The following is a 19,890-nucleotide window of genomic DNA, read 5'->3' as shown; positions in this document are numbered from 1 at the left end:
CAAAGCCTTTTATCCATCTCTAGTCGTTGCCAAGACAACAGACTTGCAAAAAAGAAAAACATTTTGTAGATTGAAGACGGAGAAACAATACATTTGAACTGATAACAGACCGCAAAGCGCTAGAGGGTTGTGCGGACTGCCCAGTACATCACTGGGGCCGAGCTCCCTGCCATCCAGGACTTCTAGATCAGGCGGTGTAAAAGGCAGGCCCGAAATTGCCAAAGACTAAAGTCATAAACTGTTCACTCTGCTAACGTCTGGCAAATGTCACCGGATCATCAGATCTCAGACCAAAAGGCTCAGAGACAGCTTCAATCCCCAAGCCTTAAGAACGCTAAATAGTTACCCGGACTATCTGCATTGGCTCTATGCAGACTCACAAAGACAAATATATTGCAGCCAAAATATGAATAAATATATATATATACAGTGGGGCAAAAAAGTATTTAGTCAGCCACCAATTGTGCAAGTTCTCCCACTTAAAAAGATGAGAGAGGCCTGTAATTTTCATCATAGGTACACTTCAACTATGACAGACAAAATGAGAAAAAAAAATCCAGAAAATCACATAGGATTTTTAATGAATTTATTTGCAAATTATGGTGGAAATTAAGTATTTGGTCAATAACAAAAGTTTCTCAATACTTTGTTATATACCCTTTGTTGGCAATGACAGAGGTCAAATGTTTTCTGTAAGTCTTCACAAGGTTTTCACACACTGTTGCTGGTATTTTGGCCCATTCCTCCATGCAGATCTCCTCTAGAGCAGTGATGTTTTGGGGCTGTTGCTGGGCAACACGGACTTTCAACTCTCTCCAAAGATTTTGAGTTTATTTTTACAGGGACAGTGCACATTAATCAACGTTTCAGTAAAAGTGCCGGTTTTAGCCAGCCGGCTAATTTTCAACCGCAGTCCCTGGGCAGGTTATTAAAAACAATTACAATATAGACAATAGCAACATAGAACAAGACATAGCATACAGACATAGCAACATAGGACAAGCAAGACGTAGCATACAGACAGAGCAACATAGAACAAAAAGCAGCAAGACAAAATTCATAAAAGCAACAAAGTGTTTCCACACCTCACAAGTTACAGACAACAGACATGGAAAGCGGCAACACACAGCTAGGGACCATGTTCACAAATCTGATTGACCTTTAGCCATGTCTTCAAGCATTTTGTGAAAGTGTGATATGTGGTGCAGTTATGTGTGTCTGATGGCAGTGTATTCCAGACATGGGAAGCTCTCACAGAAAAAGCGGATTTACTAAAGGTGCTTTTCCTTAGGGGAACTATACAGTCACCTCTCATGGCAGACCTTGTAGATCTGCTGCCATATGTTTGGGTTTTCTGTTTAACAAAAATACTGAGTGGAGGGGGAGCCAAGCCATTTAGGATCTTGAATACAAGACATGCATCGGTGTATTGCACAAGATTTTCCCAACTCAGGAGCTCATGCTTTCTGAGGATGTAACAGTGATGATGGCTATTGGGCTTCCTATCAAGCACTTTGAGAGCCTGTTTGTAGACAGACTGAATAGGTCTTACTGTTGTACAGCAAGCTTGGGCCCAACTAGTCAAGCAGTATGTTAAGTGGGGGAGTATCATAGATTTGAAGTACAGTTTTGCTACCTCTGTAGTCAAACAATTTCGTATAAATCGGAAATTAGCTAGGTTGAATTTGGTTATTTGAATTACCTTTTTCACATGCTTTTTAAAAGAGAGGTTGGAATCAAGTATGATGCCAAGGTACTTAAAATCAGATACCACCTGGAGCTTCTCCCCTGACACATAGACATCTGGCTCAGTAGCATCTGTTGCCCTCTTTGTGAAGAACATGCAAACAGTTTTTTTCACATTGAGATGCAAACACGAGTCACTGAGCCACTTTGTAACCTGGACCATTACAGTAGTGAGTTCTTGTGCAGCTTGTTGTTTGCTCTTTGCATGCACATATATCACTGTATCATCTGCATACATTTGAACTTCAGACCCAGTACAGACAGAAGGCAGATCATTAATGTACAGGCTGAACAGGAGGGGCCCCAGTATTGACCCTTGGGGCACACCCACATCATAGCTAAGAGTGGGCGACAGCTCATTGCTCACTCTGACACACTGAGTTCTGCCTTCAAGGTATGATTTCATCCATCTCAAGGCATCGGGGGAAAAGTTGAACTTGGACAATTTTGTGATGAGAATCTCATGGTTAACAGTATCAAAAGCCTTCCTTAGGTCCAGAAACACAGCCCCAACAACGCCCCCTTTGTCCATCTTGGACTTCACATTTTCCAGAAGAAAGCAGTTGGCCGTTTCTGTGGAGTGTTTCGCTCTGAAGCCAAACTGCATGGAGTGTAATGTGAAGGGGCTGTTGTTGAGGTGGGCAATCAGTTGTTCTGCTACACACTTTTCAACAACCTTTGACACCACAGGTAGTATACTAATGGGCCTGTAGTTACTCACGTCAGCAGGGTCGCCTGATTTAAAGATGGCCGTTATTATGGCCGACTTCCATACCCTTGGAAACACCCCGAGACCAATAGATGTGTTGGTGACCTTAGTAATGGGGCCAATGAGTGACTCTTTGTAGTTTTTAAGAAAGGTAGACTCCATCCCAAACACATCTTTGGCTTTAGAGTTCTTTAGTGAGCTAATCACCTTGTCCACCTTTGACTCAGAAACCTCCCTTATGATGAAGACAGGTTGAGCATCATTTACTAGCACTGAGCCCAAGAAACCAGTGGAGGGGTTCTGTGTCAGTACCCTGACAGAGTCAATAAAGTAGGAATTGAAGGCTATTGCTATTTCGACTGCATCCTGTGTTAGATTGTTATTCACCATGATTTCTAGTCTTTTTGCAGTGTTACTATGGTCTTTCCCTGTTAACTTTTTTAGATTCTCCCAGATCAGTTTAGAATTTCCCTTTGCTTCACCAATTATGTTAATAAAAAAGTTTGCCTTGGCCTGTCTGATTTCTTTCATCACCTTATTTCTCAACATGGTAAACCTACGTCTGTCATGCTCTAATTTGGATCTTAGGGCTATTTTTAGATAATAATCTCGTTCTTTCATCAATTTCCAGATTTCTCCATTTAGCCAAGGAAGAGTGCTCTTTTGGCCAGGTTTGGATTTGATTTTCTTTAGGAAACCATTTAATGTAGTCTGGATTGTGGATAGAAAAACTTGACTATCAGCTTCCACGTCTGCATAGGACAAGAGATCATTCCAGTTAATTCCCTTAATTGCGTTTTCAAAATAGCTTAATTCACTCTTAGGTATTCTTAGTTGATCAGGCTTTCTAACAGTAGAGAGGTTAAACCTGCTTTTAGACAGCTTTCTGGCTATAAGTGTCAGATTATGATCAGATAGCCCAGTAACCATATTGAATGATTTAGTCACTCTCTCTGGTTTATTACTGAACACCAAATCAATCTGTGTTTTAGAGCAACAAGTCACCCTGGTTGGCCCTTTAACTAGCTGTGTAAGGTCAAAGGCATTAGTGATCCGTTTGAGGGTTTTCCTACAACACTTGTCTTCATAATTAATGTTAAAATCTCCCATTAAGATGACCTCTTTCCCAAAATCACATTCCCTAAGCATGTTATTAAACTGATCAAAAAACACACTTTTGGTGGAAGGTGGCCTATACATTCCAATGAGGGTAAAAGACATTTGGGGAGACAGTGTAATGTTCAGGCCAATACATTCTAGTTCATTATCACATGACCACTCAATTTGTTTACATCGGATATGTTCTTTAATGTAAATCATCACACCCCCTCCTCTTCCTTCAGTCCTGTCTCTCCTGAAAACATTGTAGCCAGGCACAATCAAAGCAGCAGATGGAGTTTTTATGGAGCCATGTCTCTGAGAGGCAGAGAAAGTCAAGGTTGGAGTCTGTGAATAGATGTTGAATTTGATCACTTTTTGGAATGACACTACGAATGTTCAAGTGCCCCCCTAGTAGTCCCTTGGGCTTAGCTCGTGGGTCCCAGATGACTCGAGAGTGATTGACACATTGAAAAAAGTTACATTTTCTGTGTTTTCTGACGGCTGGGTTTAGGCCGTTTTGTTTCGTTTTGATTAGGGGCAGTTCGGTAGCGCAATTAACAATCCCTCCCGCCTGCACTGGATGCGGGGAACTAATTAAAACAGCTTGCGTACCAGAAGCAGAGTCAGGGATCGCATATAGCGACTTTGGTATGTTTGAAGAGTCAAAATCTATCCTGGAGCCGGGTGAGTCGAGAGAAACCATAGGACCATAGCACTCACCCACTTCCACAGCGGCGACGATCAGTGGACGAGGCCATCCACCGCTTCCCACTCCGGTGCGTATCGCTGGCTCGGTGATGTTGGGCCCAGGATTGAGTTGCACATCCCCGGAGAGCAGGAGGGTAGTGAACAGGTAGTTTAACAGTTTCCGATAAATGTTGGACTTGTGTTTGTTGCGCCTAAGCGGTTCAGTAGAATAAGGAGCGAGGTAGACTTGGCCATTATTCAGAACATTATGGTATGCTGTGTACTGTCCGCTCCCGTGGAACGGTGAACCAATGTGTTTGGTGTTAATATTCTCCGGTAGTAGACTGATTGTGTCATCCCAGCAAGGACGCACTGAGATTATCAGTAGAGCAGCTACATAACTGACAATCATGGCAGAGTACTGGAGATAAAACACATAATTGCGCTTTAACTCTTTGCATGAGTTACTTAGCTGGGGTCGGCGTACACCTGATGGTTTAGATAAAATTACAGCATTCGAATGAGAAGCGGCACCTGCCGCACCACCCTGTCTTCCGTCCGCCATTTTGCAAATTCCCCATTTTCTATGGGGACCTTGAAATGCTTCTTACGAAGCCACTCCTTCGTTGCCCGGGCGGTGTGTTTGGGATCATTGTCATGCTGAAAGACCCAGCCACGTTTCATCTTCAATGCCCTTGCTGATGGAAGGAGGTTTTCACTCAAAATCTCACGATACATGGCCCCATTCATTCTTTCCTTTACACTGATCAGTCGTCCTGGTCCCTTTGCAGAAAAACAGCCCCAAAGCATGATGTTTCCACCCCCATGCTTCACAGTAGGTATGGTGTTCTTTGGATGCAACTCAGCATTCTTTGTCCTCCAAACAAGACTAGTTGAGTTTTTACCAAAAAGTAATATTTTGGTTTCATCTGACCATATGACATTCTCCCAATCTTCTTCTGGATCATCCAAATGCTCTCTAGCAAACTTCAGACGGGCCTGGACATGTACTGGCTTAAGCAGAGGGACACGTCTGGCACTGCAGGATTTGAGTCCCTGGCAGGGTAGTGTGTTACTGATGGTAGGCTTTGTTACTTTGGTCCCAGCTCTCTGCGGGTCATTCACTAGGTCCCCCCGTGTGGTTCTAGGATTTTTGCTCACCGTTCTTGTGATCATTTTGACCCCACGGGGTGAGATCTTGCGTGGAGCCCCAGATCGAGGGAGATTATCAGTGGTCTTGTATGTCTTCCATTTCCTAATAATTATTCCCACAGTTGATTTATTCAAACCAAGCTGCTTACCTATTGCAGATTCAGTCTTCCCAGCCTGGTGCAGGTCTACAATTTTGTTTCTGGTGTCCTTTGACAGCTCTTTGGTCTTGGCCATAGTGGAGTTTGGAGTGTGACTGTTTGAGGTTGTGGACAGGTGTCTTTTATACTGATAACAAGTTCAAACAGGTGCCATTAATACAGGTAACGAGTGGAGGACAGAGGAGCCTCTTAAAGAAGAAGTTACAGGTCTGTGAGAGCCAGAAATCTTGCTTGTTTGTAGGTGACCAAATACTTATTTTCCACCATAATTTGCAAATAAATTCATTAAAAATCCTACAATGTGATTTTCTTCCCTCATTTTGTCTATCATAGTTGAAGTGTACCTATGATGAAAATTACAGGCCTCTCATCTTTTTAAGTAGGAGAACTTGCACAATTGGTGGCTGACTAAATACTTTTTTGCCCCACTGTATATAAAAAACACACACACACACACACTACCGGTCAAAAGTTTCAGAACACCTACTAATTCAAGGGTTTTTCTTTATTTTTACTATTTTCTACATTGTAGAATAATAGTGAAGACATCAAAACTATGAAATAACACATATGGAATCATGTAGTAACCAAAAAAGTGTTAAATCAAAATATATTTCAGAGATTCTTCAAAGTAGCCACCCTTTGCCTTAACAGCTTTGCACACTCTTATTTTTAAGAGGGCTCGTAAACAAGCATTTAATTGTAAAGTCTAGACCCGTTGTATTTGGCGCATGTGACAAATCAAACGTTATTTGATATTGTTGCTATCAAACTAACCAGAAACACCGGAAAACTAGTGACCAGTCATGCTGGGATGGAAAACTCTAGTTGGAACCAGAGAGACCTTTTGAGTAGTAAAAAAAAATAACATTCTGGAACGTTCCACAACAATGACTTGTCCATTGAGGGCAGCTTAAGTAGTTCAGAAGAGAGGGAGGAGGGGGTAGGGTAGCTAGCCATTTGGGACTAGACTAAAACTTTAGAACATTTCAAATCATCCCACTCTCACAAGAGTGGTAGTGGAAGTTGGTGTGTGTGTGTGTGTGCGCGGGTGCATGCCTGTGAGAGCATGTGCCTGTGACAGACGCATCCCAAAGTGACAAGATGGCAGAGAAGGATGGCAGGCAGGCGCTGGGGAGTCAGTCCAAGCCCAGTAGACTGAGGAGACTCCCATGAATCCATGTTTTAAGCATCCTTTTGACCAGCTACGACAGGGAGGAGAGAGACCAATATCAGTCAAGGAAAGCAAAAGGAAAAAAGGAGAAAAAAGGGGAGACTAATACGTGGCAGTCGAGAGACCGAATGAGAAAGAGGAGCGAGAAGGCAAGGGAAATCTGAGGTGAGGAAGAAAGCGACTTCTCGTTATGGCTAAGTGGAAGGAAGGAAGGGCGTCATCTTACGAGTTCCAACTCAAATGTACTATATAGTGACTTCTATGGTGATTATCTTTACTTTTTTTGTACAGAATGCTCATATCGCCACATGAGACCGCCGAAGCACTTCTGGACATCAGATCAACAGCTACTAACCTAGATTTTGACTTCATACCGGACCCTATTCCTTTGTTCCATGGGCTACCAAAACACTGCAGGCGTAGACGTGGGAGACGAGGTGAAATTGAGGCGAAGTGAAAGCCGAATGGCGCTCCCTTCCGTTCTATTGGCAAATCACTTGAGAATAACACGGATGAGCTTCGTTCGAGAGTCTCCTATCAGAGAGGCTTGAAAAGCTGCAGTATCATGTCTTATTGAAACGTGGCTGGATGATGACGCTATGCACGTAGTACACGGTGGATTCTCCATGCAGCGGCAGGATCGGACGGCAGCGTCAGGATCGGACGGCAGCGTCGGGAAGTCGAAAGAAGGTGGAGTGTTTTTTCCCCAAAATAACTGGTGTGCTGCTTCAAGTGTGAAGAAAATCTCTAGCTTTTGCTCACCTGGTGAATATAATAGGTCATGGTGAGCTGCAGACCTTTTTACCGACCAAGAGTTCTCATCTGTAATTATCACAGCTGTCTACATCCCTCCACAAGCCAACACCACTCTGGCACTCAAACTGTATGGGGCCATAAACAAACAACAAGCAGCTTACCCAGAGGAAATGTTTCTGGTGAGCGGAGACTTTAACGTTGGGCGCTTGAAACTGTTCTACCGCACTTCTATCAACGCGCCACTAGGGGCGCTAAAACTACCCACAGAAATGCACACAAGCCCCTCCCTCATCCTCATTTCGGAAAATCTGACCATGACTCCATTCTCCTGCTTCCTGTTTACAAACAAATGCTCAAAACAGGAAGTACAGCGATGCGCTCAATACGGAAGTGGTTGGATAAAGCAGACGCGAGGATGTTTTGCTAGTACAGACTGGGATTTGTTCCAGGATTCATCTGATAGCATTGAGGAGTTTACCACAAAAGCCACAGGTTCATCAATAAGTGCATAGATGTCATCCCCACAGTGACTATAAGAACGTATCCAAACCAAAAACCATGTATTACAGGCAATATCAGAGCTGTAATAGAGCTTTACAAGGAACAGGACACGGACACATACAAGAAAGCCCTCTATGACCTCCAACAAGACATCAAACATGCAAAAGGACAATATAGGAGGAAGGTGGAATCCTATTCCACTGGCTCCGACGCTTGTCGTATGTGGCAGGGCTTGAAGATAACGGATTACAAAAAGGGAAACCCAGCCATGAGTTGCCCAGCGATGTAGAACTCCCAAACGAGCTAAATGCCTTTTATGCTCGCTTCGAGGAATATAACACTGTGCCTTCCGGATTACTGTGTGAACCTGCTCTTAGTGGACAATGTGAGCAAAATGTTCACAAGGTCGCCAGGTCAGACGGAATACTAGGCCGTGTTCACAAAGCACGCGCAGACCAGCTGGCAAGTGTCTTCACATACATTTTCTCTCCTTGTCCCAGTCTGTAATCACAACATGTTTCAAGATGACCACCATTATCCTTGTTCCAAAGAGCTCCAAGGTAACCTGCCTAAATGACTAATCGCCCTGAGGCACTCACATACGTAGTTACAAAGTGCTTTGAAAGGGTGGTCATGACCCACATCAACACCATCATCCCAGACCCGCTACAACAGATCCACAGATGACGCAATTTCTGGAAAAGAGGGGAAATAACTTTGAGAATGATGTTTATTCAACACCATCGTCCCCTCCAAGCTAGGGCCCCTGGAACTGAGCCCCTCCCTCTGCAACTGGATCCTGGACTTCCTGACGGGCCCCGTGGTGAGGGTAGGCAACAACATCTATGCCACGTTGACCCTCAATACGGGGGCCCCTCAGGGGTGTGTGCTTATTACTCCTTGTTCACCCACAACTGCGTTGCGGTGCACGACTCCGACACCATTGAGTTTGCGGATGACACGACGGCGGTAGGCCTGATCACGGAGGGCAATGAGTCAGCCTACAGGGAGGAGGTCAGAGACTTAGCAGTGTGGTGCCAGGACAACAGCCTCTCCCTCAACGTCAGTAAGACCAAGGAGCTGATTGGGACAATAGGAGAAACAAGGGAGAGCACGCTCCCATCCACTGACAGGGCTGTTGTAGAGCGGGTCGAGAGCTTCAAGTTCCTTGGCATCCACATCACTAAGGACTTAACATGGTCCACACATACCCACGAAGAGGGCACGGCAGCGCCTCCTCCCCCTCAGGAGGCTGAAAAGACTTTTCATGGGCCTTCGGATCCTCAAAAAGTTCTACAGCTGCACCATCGAGAGCATCTTGACTAGCTGCCTCACCACTTGGTATGGCAAATGCACCTTCCTTGACAGCAAAGCGCTACAGAGGGTGGTGCGGACAGCCTAGTACATCACTTGGGCCAAGCTCCCTGTAATTCAGAACCTCTATATCACGGAAGGCCCAAAAAATTGCCAAGACTCCAGTCACCCAAACCATAGACTGTTCACTTTGCTACCGTCCCGGCAAAGGGTACCGGCTCCCCGACCAACAGGCTCCAAGAAATCTTCTACCCACAAGCCATAAGACTGCTAAATAGTGAATTAATGGTACCTGAACTATATTCCTGGCCCTACGCACACTTACTAGACTATACACTGAGTGTAGAAAACATTAGGAACACCTTAATATTGAGTTGCACCTTTCTTGATACACACAGAAAACTGTTGTGTGAAAAACCCAACAGCGTTCCGGTTCTTGGCACACTGAAACGGTGCGCCTGGCACCTACTACTTTACCCCATTCAAAAGGCACTCAAATCTTTTGTCTTGCCCATTCATCCTCAGAATGCGATGTCTCTTGTCTCAAGGCTTAAAAACCATTCTTTAACCCGTCTCCTACCTTTCATCTACACTGATTGAAGTAGATTTAACAAATGACATCAATAAGGGATTGTAGCTTTCACCTGGTCAGTCTGTCATGGAAAGAACAGTACACACACACCTTTAATGTATATACACTACATGACCAGAAGTATGTGGACACCTGCTCGTCAAACATTTTATTCCTAAATCATGGGCATAAATATGGGGTCGGTCCCCCCTTTGTTGTTATAACAGCCTCCACTCCACACCGTATATAGATTTTTCTATTGTGTTATGTACTGTACGTTTGTTTATCCCACGTGTAACTGTTGTTTTTTTGTCGCACTGCTTTGCTTTATCTTGGCCAGGTCGCAGTTGTAAATGAGAACTTGTTCTCAACTGGCCTACCTGCTTAAATAAAGGTGAAATATTTTTTTTTTTAAATAAACAGCCTCCACTCTTCTGGGAAGGCTTTCCACTAGATGGTGGAACAGTGAAGTGGGGGCTTGCTTTCATTCAAACACAAGAGCATTAGTGAGGTCGGGTACTGATGTTGGGCGATTAGGCGTGGCTCACAGTCGGCATTCCAATTCATCCAAAAGGTGGTCGATGGGGTATAGGTCAGGGCTCTGTGCAGGAAAGTCAAGTCCTTCCACACCGATCTCGACAAACCATTTCTGTATGGACCTTGCGTTCTGCACAGGGACATTGTCATGCTGAAACAGGAAAGGGCCTTCCTCAAACTGTTGCCACAAAGTTGGAAGCACAGAATCGTCTAGAATGTATGCTGCAGTGTTAAGATTTCCCTTCACTGGAACTAAAGGGCCTAGCCACCCGAACCATGAAAAACAGCCCTAGACCATTATTCCTCCTCCATCAAACTTTACAGTTGGCACTATGCATTTGGGCAGGTAAAGTTCTTCTGGCATCCCCCGAACCCAGATTTGTCCGTCGGACTGCCAGATGGTGAAGCGTGATTCATCACTCCAGAGAACCCATATCCATTGCACCAGAGTCCAACAGCGGCGAGCTTTACACCACTCCAACCGACGCTTGGCATTGCGCATAGTAATCTTAGGCTTGTGCGCGGCTGCTCGGCCATGGAAACCCATTTCATTAAACTCTCGAAAAAACAGTTATTGTGCTGACGTTGCTTTTAGAGGCAGTTTGGAACTCTGTAGTGAGTGTTGCAACTGAGGATAGACAATTTTTAGCCCTCGGCGGTCCCGTTCTGTAAGCTTGTGTGGCCTACCACTTCATGAGCCGTTGTTGCTCCTAGACGTTTCCACTCCACAATAACAGCACTTACAGTTGACTGGGGCAGCTCTACCAGGGCAGAAATGTGACAAACTGACTTGTTGGAAAGGTGGCATCCTCTTCAGTAAGGCCATTCTACTACCAAAGTATGGCTATGGAGATTGCATGGCTGTGTTCTCGATTTTATACACCTGTCAGGAACAGGTGTGGCTGAAATAGCCAAATCCAATCCAGAAGGGGTGTCCACATACTTGTGTATATATAGTGCATCTACATCTGCACATTAATCTGGTACTGGGACTCCCTGTATATAGCTCCATTCTTGTATTTTATTCCTCGTGTGTTACCATTTAATTTTTAAACTCTGCATTGTTGTGAGGGGTTGTAAGCAAGCATTTCACAGTTAAATCTACAAGAGTTGTATTTGGCAAATAAAATGTTATTAGATTTTTTATTTGAAGTGACTTAAAATAGCAGGTCTTGTAATGGGCCAGTCATAAACAGGAGAGGGAGGGAGACACTATGGAGGAGCATTCCAATGGGATTAGGAAAGCAACAAAAGGCCTCCAGATTAGCTAATGGGAATACAATGGGAGCGAGGCCACTGGGAGGAGAGGGGTGAAGAGGGGCAACCAGTGAATTAGCTACGTAGACTCAGAGGACGGATAACCTGCTAGGTTGTAATTACAGCGTTAGGACAGTGCCGTCCGCTTGTCAACATAAATATTCTTCATTTTCTATACAACGATCTTAAGACGGATAATGATTCCTCAATTCAAAGTCCATACTGAGGCGTTAAGGCTAAATGCACCAACGCATAACTGAGCTGAGGATTGAGAAGAGAGATAGTTTGTCGCGCTTCACCAACACAACTCTCAGTACTAAAGACACAGCACTACCGGCGCGGGAGTCAGGCCAGGCTACAGCACTACCGGCGCGGGAGTCAGGCCAGGCTACAGCACTCCCGGCGCGGGAGTCAGGCCAGGCTACAGCACTACCGGCGCGGGAGTCAGGCCAGGCTACAGCACTACCGGCGCGGGAGTCAGGCCAGGCTACAGCAGCAGCTTCCTCACATTAGAACTGAGACTGGCTAAGAATATAATAGATGAGGCTGATTTTAGAGGATTTATACTGAAAATAGTTACGTACCATTAACTGTCTGGTAACGGAGGGGTGGAGGAGAAAGGGGTGGAGAAGAAAGGAGTGAGTAAAAGTAAGTAATTGGGTGAATAAAAGAGAGCCAGTGAAAATGGGAGAAAAACAGAAGGATAGAAAAAAGCCAAAGATAAAAAGGTGGAAAGAGATTGGAGAGAGTTCTGGGTGGCTCCACACAGTTACTGAGAAGCAGCACAACTCATTTGAACTCCAGTCCAAAAAAATAAGCCAACAGAGATTTGTTCAAACGTTGATTGAATGGGTGTCCTGCTGGAGACTGAGAGAAAAGGAGGGGGAGCGGTGAGAATGATAAGACCACAGTGCCCCCTAAAGCCAAGAGTACACCTCTTTTTCCCTCCATCTCTCATCTGAAGAGCCTGTGTATTGAGAGGCCAAGAGAGTTTCGTTCAAGGCGCGCACACACACACGTTGAAGGGCCGAGAGGCTAACGTTCAAGGCCTTGCAAACGTTACTTAAAAAAAGGACTCGGAGGATCCCTTACCGTTCTTAGAGAGATGAGCTGTTCTGTTTGTCGGTACGTGAGGCGCATTTATTAAAACACACAAACGACCCAAAGGCCGGACAGAATGACGCACACACACACACACACACACACACACACACACACACACACACACACACACACACACACACACACACACACACACACACACACACACACACACACACACACACACACACACACACACACACACACACACACACGAGAGAGCAGCCCACGCTGTACTTGAACATATTCCCTAGGTTTCAGAGGTTCAAACACACTCTCTTTGACCCCACACATGGAGAAGTTGTCATCAAGGCTGAATGGAAATAAGCCCATTTCTAGAGTGAGAGATTAAAACCAGACGAACAGGTGCAGCGTTGTGGAATTGAGCCCAGCTGCCTTCCGTAGGCCTAACGGATTCACTAACACGTTTCACGGTAAATATCAAACACATCTATTGTTAAACCCTCTGATTCTCCTCATGCTGTTATGACAGTGAGACAGATAGATAGGAGAGAGAGTTGGGGAGAAAAAGGGAAAGAAAAAGAGAGAATTAGTAAGAGATTCAGAGAGGAAAAAAGCTTTTTCTAGTGGCGGGGCGAACAGTCATCACACGCCACCTTGGTGAAGCACGGCACTTGTTGCTGTTTAGTTTCCTTCTCTCCTCTTGAAGGTGCAGGTGAACGGGAAGTGGTGTATAAACTCCCTCCTTAATGAAGTAGGAGCCTGGAGATGGAGCTTACACCCCACTGTGCCGGGGAGAGGAGAGGGCCTGGCAAGGTAAATCAGAGTGAAATAGTGTGTGTAGGAGAGTGTCGGAGTTATGAGTGTATGTATGCATGCCTGCATACATGTCAGTATATATAGCTCTGTGTGTGTGTTTGTGTCTGTGTGTCTCACTTCCGTATGCAGCTCCAGGAGGGCGTCTCGCCTAAGGAGCAACAGCAGGGGGTTGTGGGAAGATAACGGGGGAGGGAAAGTTTTTCGAGCAAGGGCAGAAAGCGGTAGAGAGGGAGCGAAGGAGAAAGAGGAAAAAGAAGCTCTGCTTGCTGTTTGTGTTGCTGTTTGAAAAAGGCGGAGGCTGTGGAGTATAATCGTCTCGCTTTCTATCGTAGGTGGGAGGGAGCAAACGAGGGGTAGGGGTACGGGTTGCACCCCCCCCTTGAAACCTTGTGCGCCGTTAGGGGTCGTCCCCAATCGCCCGTGTGACGTCGCTCCCTCGCCGAGCATACTGTCGGAATCACCTTGACACACAGACTGTACAACGGCACACGCACGAGTGGTGTCGATAATCAAACGCACCCAACACACTCTGCTGACAATCTGTTGAGATTGCTCTCGGGACAATCACTGCAGTTGAATTAGTATAAAAAATTTAAAAATAAAAATAGACTGCCATTTGGTAAACAAACACCGGTACAGCAGGAAGCTAAATCAAAAAGGGAAGACTAGCAGATGATTGTTGTGTGTCTGCCCATCCATCAAAGCCATCACGTCAGCGTTAGTCTTAATACCTGCATAACTGATACTGTACAGAGTGAATACTGTATGGTACTTCGGCTAAATACAATGTCAGGTAAGCTAAACAGCTATGCATTGTGGTTGTCAACCGGGATGTATAGAGAGAAAAGATAGAAAGAGGATGTGTTTAGTGGAAGAGGAGGAGAAGTGTCTCGCTGTGAATAGCTGAGTCAAGGACGAGAGAGGGAGGAGTGTGTGTGTCCCTGAGAGAAGAGGTATAGAAAGAGAGGAGGAGGAGTGCACACGTGTGGTCATCTGCGTGTGTCTGGGGTCTCACCTGCTTGGATGATGAGCTTGGCACACTCGTTGCAGGGGAACAGAGCCACGTACATGGAACAGCCCTTCACGTCCGCTGAGTTCTTATTCATGATCGCATTCAGCTCCGCATGGCACACTGGAGGAGAGAGGGGGAGGAAGAGAGAGAGGGGGAGGAAGAGAGAAGGGGAGGAAGAAAGTCAACACACCAGGGGTGGCAGTGAACCAAAAACAGAGACGTATTAATATGCAGATAGAGTTTTCCTAGTTCCAACAGCCACATACAATGAATCAACTGGTCTAGGATCAGGTCCCCCCCGTCCATATAATCTCATTAATTGATCTAAAAAGGCTAAACTGATCCTAGTTCAGCAATTCCACTTTGAGCCTCACTTTGGGCCTTAATTCCCATTGTCCAGTGGAAAGTGATGTACTGAGTTGAACAGATGCCTTCTCTTTCCTCCACCATGGCAGCCATAAAATGACTCATTCCTAACGTTAATTATGGGAAATGAATTGCCCCATCAGCAACTGTGGCCGATTACGGAGCACCCCCACCAACCCCCAAACTGTAGTGTGATTACCATATCCCCCCCACTAGCCCCATGCCAGCCAGCCAACCTCGCCGCCACCCGCTACTGCGGCGGATTTGCTTTGGCACAACAACAGAGCACGGCACGACTGGGCACGACATGCACGTTGGTCCACTGCGCTCACAGCAAGCAAGCAGAACTCATACGATCAGGCCCAATCGGGAGAAAGAGCCGAGGGATGGTTCACTTGGAGAATTTGTGCAATCGGTTGTCATGGCAGCATGTATTTGTTGGGGAACATGATAAGATATTACCCTGAGCACTGTTTAATGTTACAGTCACTGGTCTCAGTTACCATTAGAGCAGTGGTAGTTACCATTACCACCACTGGTGAATAGCGTTAATGAACAGTGATCCGCACTGTGACCCAACAGCCAATCCCCCTTTAAAACTGCTCCTAAAACTGACTAATAATGTGGACCTCACAAAAGCCTTTTCTGGTCCCAATTAGCTGCAGAGTTGGTTACTTGAAAACAGGTAATTAAATGACCCATTTGTGCTCTTAAAAATCAGCTGAGGTTTACCAGAATGGCCTTCCCAGGTAGAGGGCAATTATCCCCACTAACCATGAGACCTTCTGGACAAGAGGGATATTAAGAAAGTGTGTTAGTGTGTGTGGTCTTGGCTAACGAGACTGCTGTTCCTTGTAATTGCATATTACAGCCTTTATTACGGCCAATTATCTCCCTTTGAAGATGATTAGACATTTTCTACAAGGTCCCGTCCCCCCCCCTTTACCCAGTTTCACAAAGAAATGTCTACATAAAAATAAAAAAAACTTTACATTGTGTCTAGCATCACGCTATGAACTGGGCAGCAAATTTCCACAAGGACCTGGACAGTGGCAACCCTAAGAGGGCTTTTTAGGATACCCCTGGATGGGATGAAGAACATATCCTGTGTTTGAAGATAGAATCTCATTACATTTTTCCTTCTAACGAGAAGTGGATACAGAGCAGAGAGCGAGTGCATGAAAGAGAAAGAGCGAGGAAGAGGGGAGAGAGACACCCATTGGCCAGAAAGAGTGGGTGAGAAATAGATTAGGGGAAATAAGTGATTCTTCACCTAGCTTTGCAAACAGCACGAGAAGACTTGGGCACAGCTAAGCACAATATGTTGCCCAATATATTCCATCTGCAAAAACATAAACATATCTTTATGAAAGAGCTTGGAGAGAGGTGGGGAGAAAAACAAGACAGAAAAGACTAGGGTGTTTCTCTAAACCCTTCTAAATTATTCTGAAGTGGACTGGAGGAAGAAATAGGCCTACATCCTTTGAATGTAAAAAAGGGCTGTCTGGATATTCGCCAACTCATTTACTTTCGGCAGTTCGCTTTCCCTCTCTGTCCTCCAAACTAAGCAACCCCCCCTAACCTCTGCATATTAACTGGAGACATCCTTAAAGCGTCAGGTATCTCCACACACAAAGCTTCAGGTCTCAACTCAAACTGCTTTCAATTACCGGTGAGACAAAGAATTCGAAAAGAACTCCTTCAAAAATTAACTGGGCAGTTAGTTTGACTTTCCATATTTTTCGTGGAACCCTCTCTCCTGAACTCTGGAGATTAATTATCTGGTTCCCGTGGCGATTAGAAAAAGCTGTGATGAAACAGTGATGCGTCTAACGTACAGTCTGTCTGGGAATGGAATATTCTGGAACACCTGTAGCCAATTGCATGCGGATGTTAGGCTGCCTGTGACCCAATAGAACAGTGTATAGGGTTTCTGTAGGAAGGCAGAGGGAGGGGTCTGGAATTGAAAGGATAGACTGGAGTGCACTGAAGGGTTAGGACTGTACATTGTCAACCTATAAAGCCCTGCAGAAGTTTCTATAAGGCTACAATTGTAATATCTGTAGTAGTAGGCATTGGGCTATTAGGTAAGAGAAACTGCACACATGCAAAGTGTGTGTTTGTGTGTTCTGGCAGATGGTCAGTTAGGTGCTCTCTGACCACTGTAGCCAATTAGAGAAGCTATTGAGAGGTCAGTGATCAAGATTGCCCACCTGCCAACCGACATGGAGTCCTGTATTTGTATGCACCTTAAAAAAAAAAAAAAATGTCCGAATAACTATACTAGCGTACTACATACTTAAAACTGCATACAATGCATGTACTCATCGCCGCATACTATTTAGAGCACACAGTTTAGTAAAAAGTATGCAGTATGCCACGACCGCAACGCAGTAGCAGCTCCTGACTGGTTGAGTAGGTGGGGCGGGGCCGAGTGCGGGTGGATTTTAAAAAATTCAACAAACATGCATCACATTAACCAGCCTGATAATGGCTCACTTCCAATTTGATTCATTTCTCTAAACTCTGAAAGGAATAGGAATGGAGATATAGTCTGCTTAGAACCAGCCTGAGTAGGCCTATCACATTCAACCTATACCGTAGGTAAATATTTTCCACTTGAACATATTTATTAGTGAAACCAAAGTGCTGTAACATATTCAATTAAATCAAACAGCCTAGTATATACACACACACCAAAACTTGTCAACTGTTCAAATCAAAAGGCTATGGCACAGAAATACCTGGACAGTCAGGTGCATGGCGAATTCAGAACTGCTGGACAGCAACATAATACAGTAAAAGCACTGATCATTGGGAACGAGATCAGAATGACTGCTAAGGCTTGTCCCCGGTGCCGACATTGTCAGAAATCCAAAGATGGTTTAGAAGGCCAAGAGAAAAATGAAACTTTTCAATGAGAAAACAGAAATCCACTAATTATATTTTTAAAAAGCCTACGATGCAATACTCAATTTTAAGAAGAACAAAATCTACCTAGCCTACATTTTGAACACCGCTGCAGAAGATTCGCTATTCGGCATCTTCCCAATTAAGTAGCTTAGTTTTTTGGTTTGGCTACTCAGAGAAAATGGGGCCCATCACTCGCAGCCCACCTCTTCTAATGCATTGTGGAAAAGTGTGCATCTAATTCTACTAGATAAAGAGCTGAGATGAGTATAACATCCTGGCATTTAAACCATCAACATTTTCGAAAATTCACATAATAAAAAACATTCTATTTTCGCTTACTGAGAATGTGTCTTTGCGCTGTTTCACGCTATTCGCTGATTTCAGTAGCACATCCCCTTATCTAATTGCTCAGCTATGGTCAAAGCCAACACGAGTATGACAGCCGGACATTTAAAGTATACTCAATTTTCAAAACGTCGCATAGTATTAAACTTAATTTTTTCCTGCATACTCAAAACGTACAAATATTTAGGACGCAGCTATGGGTATTCGGACTCTCTCCCAGAGTCAACACACTCACACAAAAAACAAAATGTGCTAATATAACCACTGCAGCACAAATAGAATATTGCGGCACTACAGCCTATGGCCTATACAGCCAGTCACCCTGATTAAGACGCATGTCTTCCCTGATTCCCACAGGCTTGTCGAGTCATGTGACTTCTAAAGCTCTAGATTGTGTCTGCGTCTCAAATTGCACCCTATTCCCTATAGGCCCTGGTCAAAAGTAGTGCACTAAATAGGGACTAGGGAGTCACTTGGAACATAGATTCTGTCTCGGCTGCCAGGGAACACCAGAGAGAGTGCCTGACCCCTAACCAGAGATATCACAACCCTGAAGAGACTAGAGAGAGGGAGGGGGGGAGATGGAGAGAGGGCATAGGGAGGGAAGGCAGAGAAAAGAGATTGAGGGAGAGAGAACGAGGGAGATCAAAAACAAAAGAAGACTGTGCCCAGTGGGAAAGAGGCTGTAGAGCCAACCGACACAGCAGACAAATAGAGGGCCGTTAACTTTGCTACATCGGCTCAAGCAATTACATGGCTATTCCTTTGTGTTAGTAGGAAATGAATGGGTCCGAATAAGGCATTAGGAATGAACCGGGTCGGGAGCAGAACAGGGCTACGGGCTGAGGACCGAGTTTCTATTATTCCTGGATAGTTTTGCTGAGGGAGGGAGTGTGTATGTCACTGCCAAGGGAACGGTTTAACTTCCTCTCCTCTCATTCTCATCTCAGTCTCTTTATTAACAGTACTTAAAGAAGGGCCTCGCAGTGCTAGCTGCGCCACCAGAGTCTCTGGGTTCGCGCCCAGGCTCTGTCGCAGCCGGCCGCGACCGAGAGGTCCGTGGGGCGACGCACAATTGGCTTAGCGTCGTCCGGGTTAGGGAGGGTTTGGCCGGTAGGGATATCCTTGTCTCATCGCGCTCCAGCGACTCCTGTGGCGGGCCGGGCGCAGTGCGCGCTAACCGAGGGGGGCGGGTGCACGGTGTTTCCTCCGACACATTGGTGCGGCTGGCTTCCGGGTTGGAGGCGCGCTGTGTTAAGAAGCAGTGCGGCTTGGTTGGGTTGTGCTTCGGAGGACGCATGGCTTTCGACCTTCGTCTCTCCCGAGCCTGTACGGGAGTTGTAGCGATGAGACAAGATAGTAATTACTAGCGATTGGATACCACGAAAATTGGGGAGAAAAGGGGATATAATTTATAAAAAATAAAAAATAAAAATAAAAAAATAAAAAAACAGTACTTAAAGAACGATTCATCTACAGAACAGAGAGACAATAGTTACTGAGGAAGAAAGGGTTTTCTGAATGAGCTTTTAGAAAAGGTAGAAAGGGTGGACGCAGTATTAATCGTGTTGAATATACTGTCCTTCTCTGTATATTATAGTATGATCATACATTCCCTCTAGTTAAACAAAGTGGGACAATGCAACATATTGTGATATTATAGAGGTAGAAAGTCATTTCTGAGACACACTATTTGTAAGGGGGGGGGGG

At 45.1% G+C, this 19,890-nt stretch overlaps 1 protein-coding gene across 1 annotated transcript in view; it reads right to left on the bottom strand.

The window, feature by feature from the left end:
• LOC120051991 (deoxycytidylate deaminase-like) overlaps window positions 1–19,890 on the bottom strand; it is a 47,687-nt gene that overhangs the window by 11,152 nt on the left and 16,645 nt on the right. The window contains exon 4 of the mRNA XM_038998870.1: window positions 14,560–14,676. Coding sequence (XP_038854798.1) covers window positions 14,560–14,676 — 117 coding nt within the window. The remainder of the gene's footprint in view (window positions 1–14,559; window positions 14,677–19,890) is intronic.

The sequence above is a fragment of the Salvelinus namaycush genome, chromosome 8 (assembly GCF_016432855.1).
Source record: "Salvelinus namaycush isolate Seneca chromosome 8, SaNama_1.0, whole genome shotgun sequence".
Taxonomy (NCBI): Eukaryota; Metazoa; Chordata; class Actinopteri; order Salmoniformes; family Salmonidae; genus Salvelinus; species Salvelinus namaycush.
The sequence above is the reverse complement of the archived record's forward strand: the minus strand, read 5'-3'. Positions and strand labels throughout refer to the sequence as shown.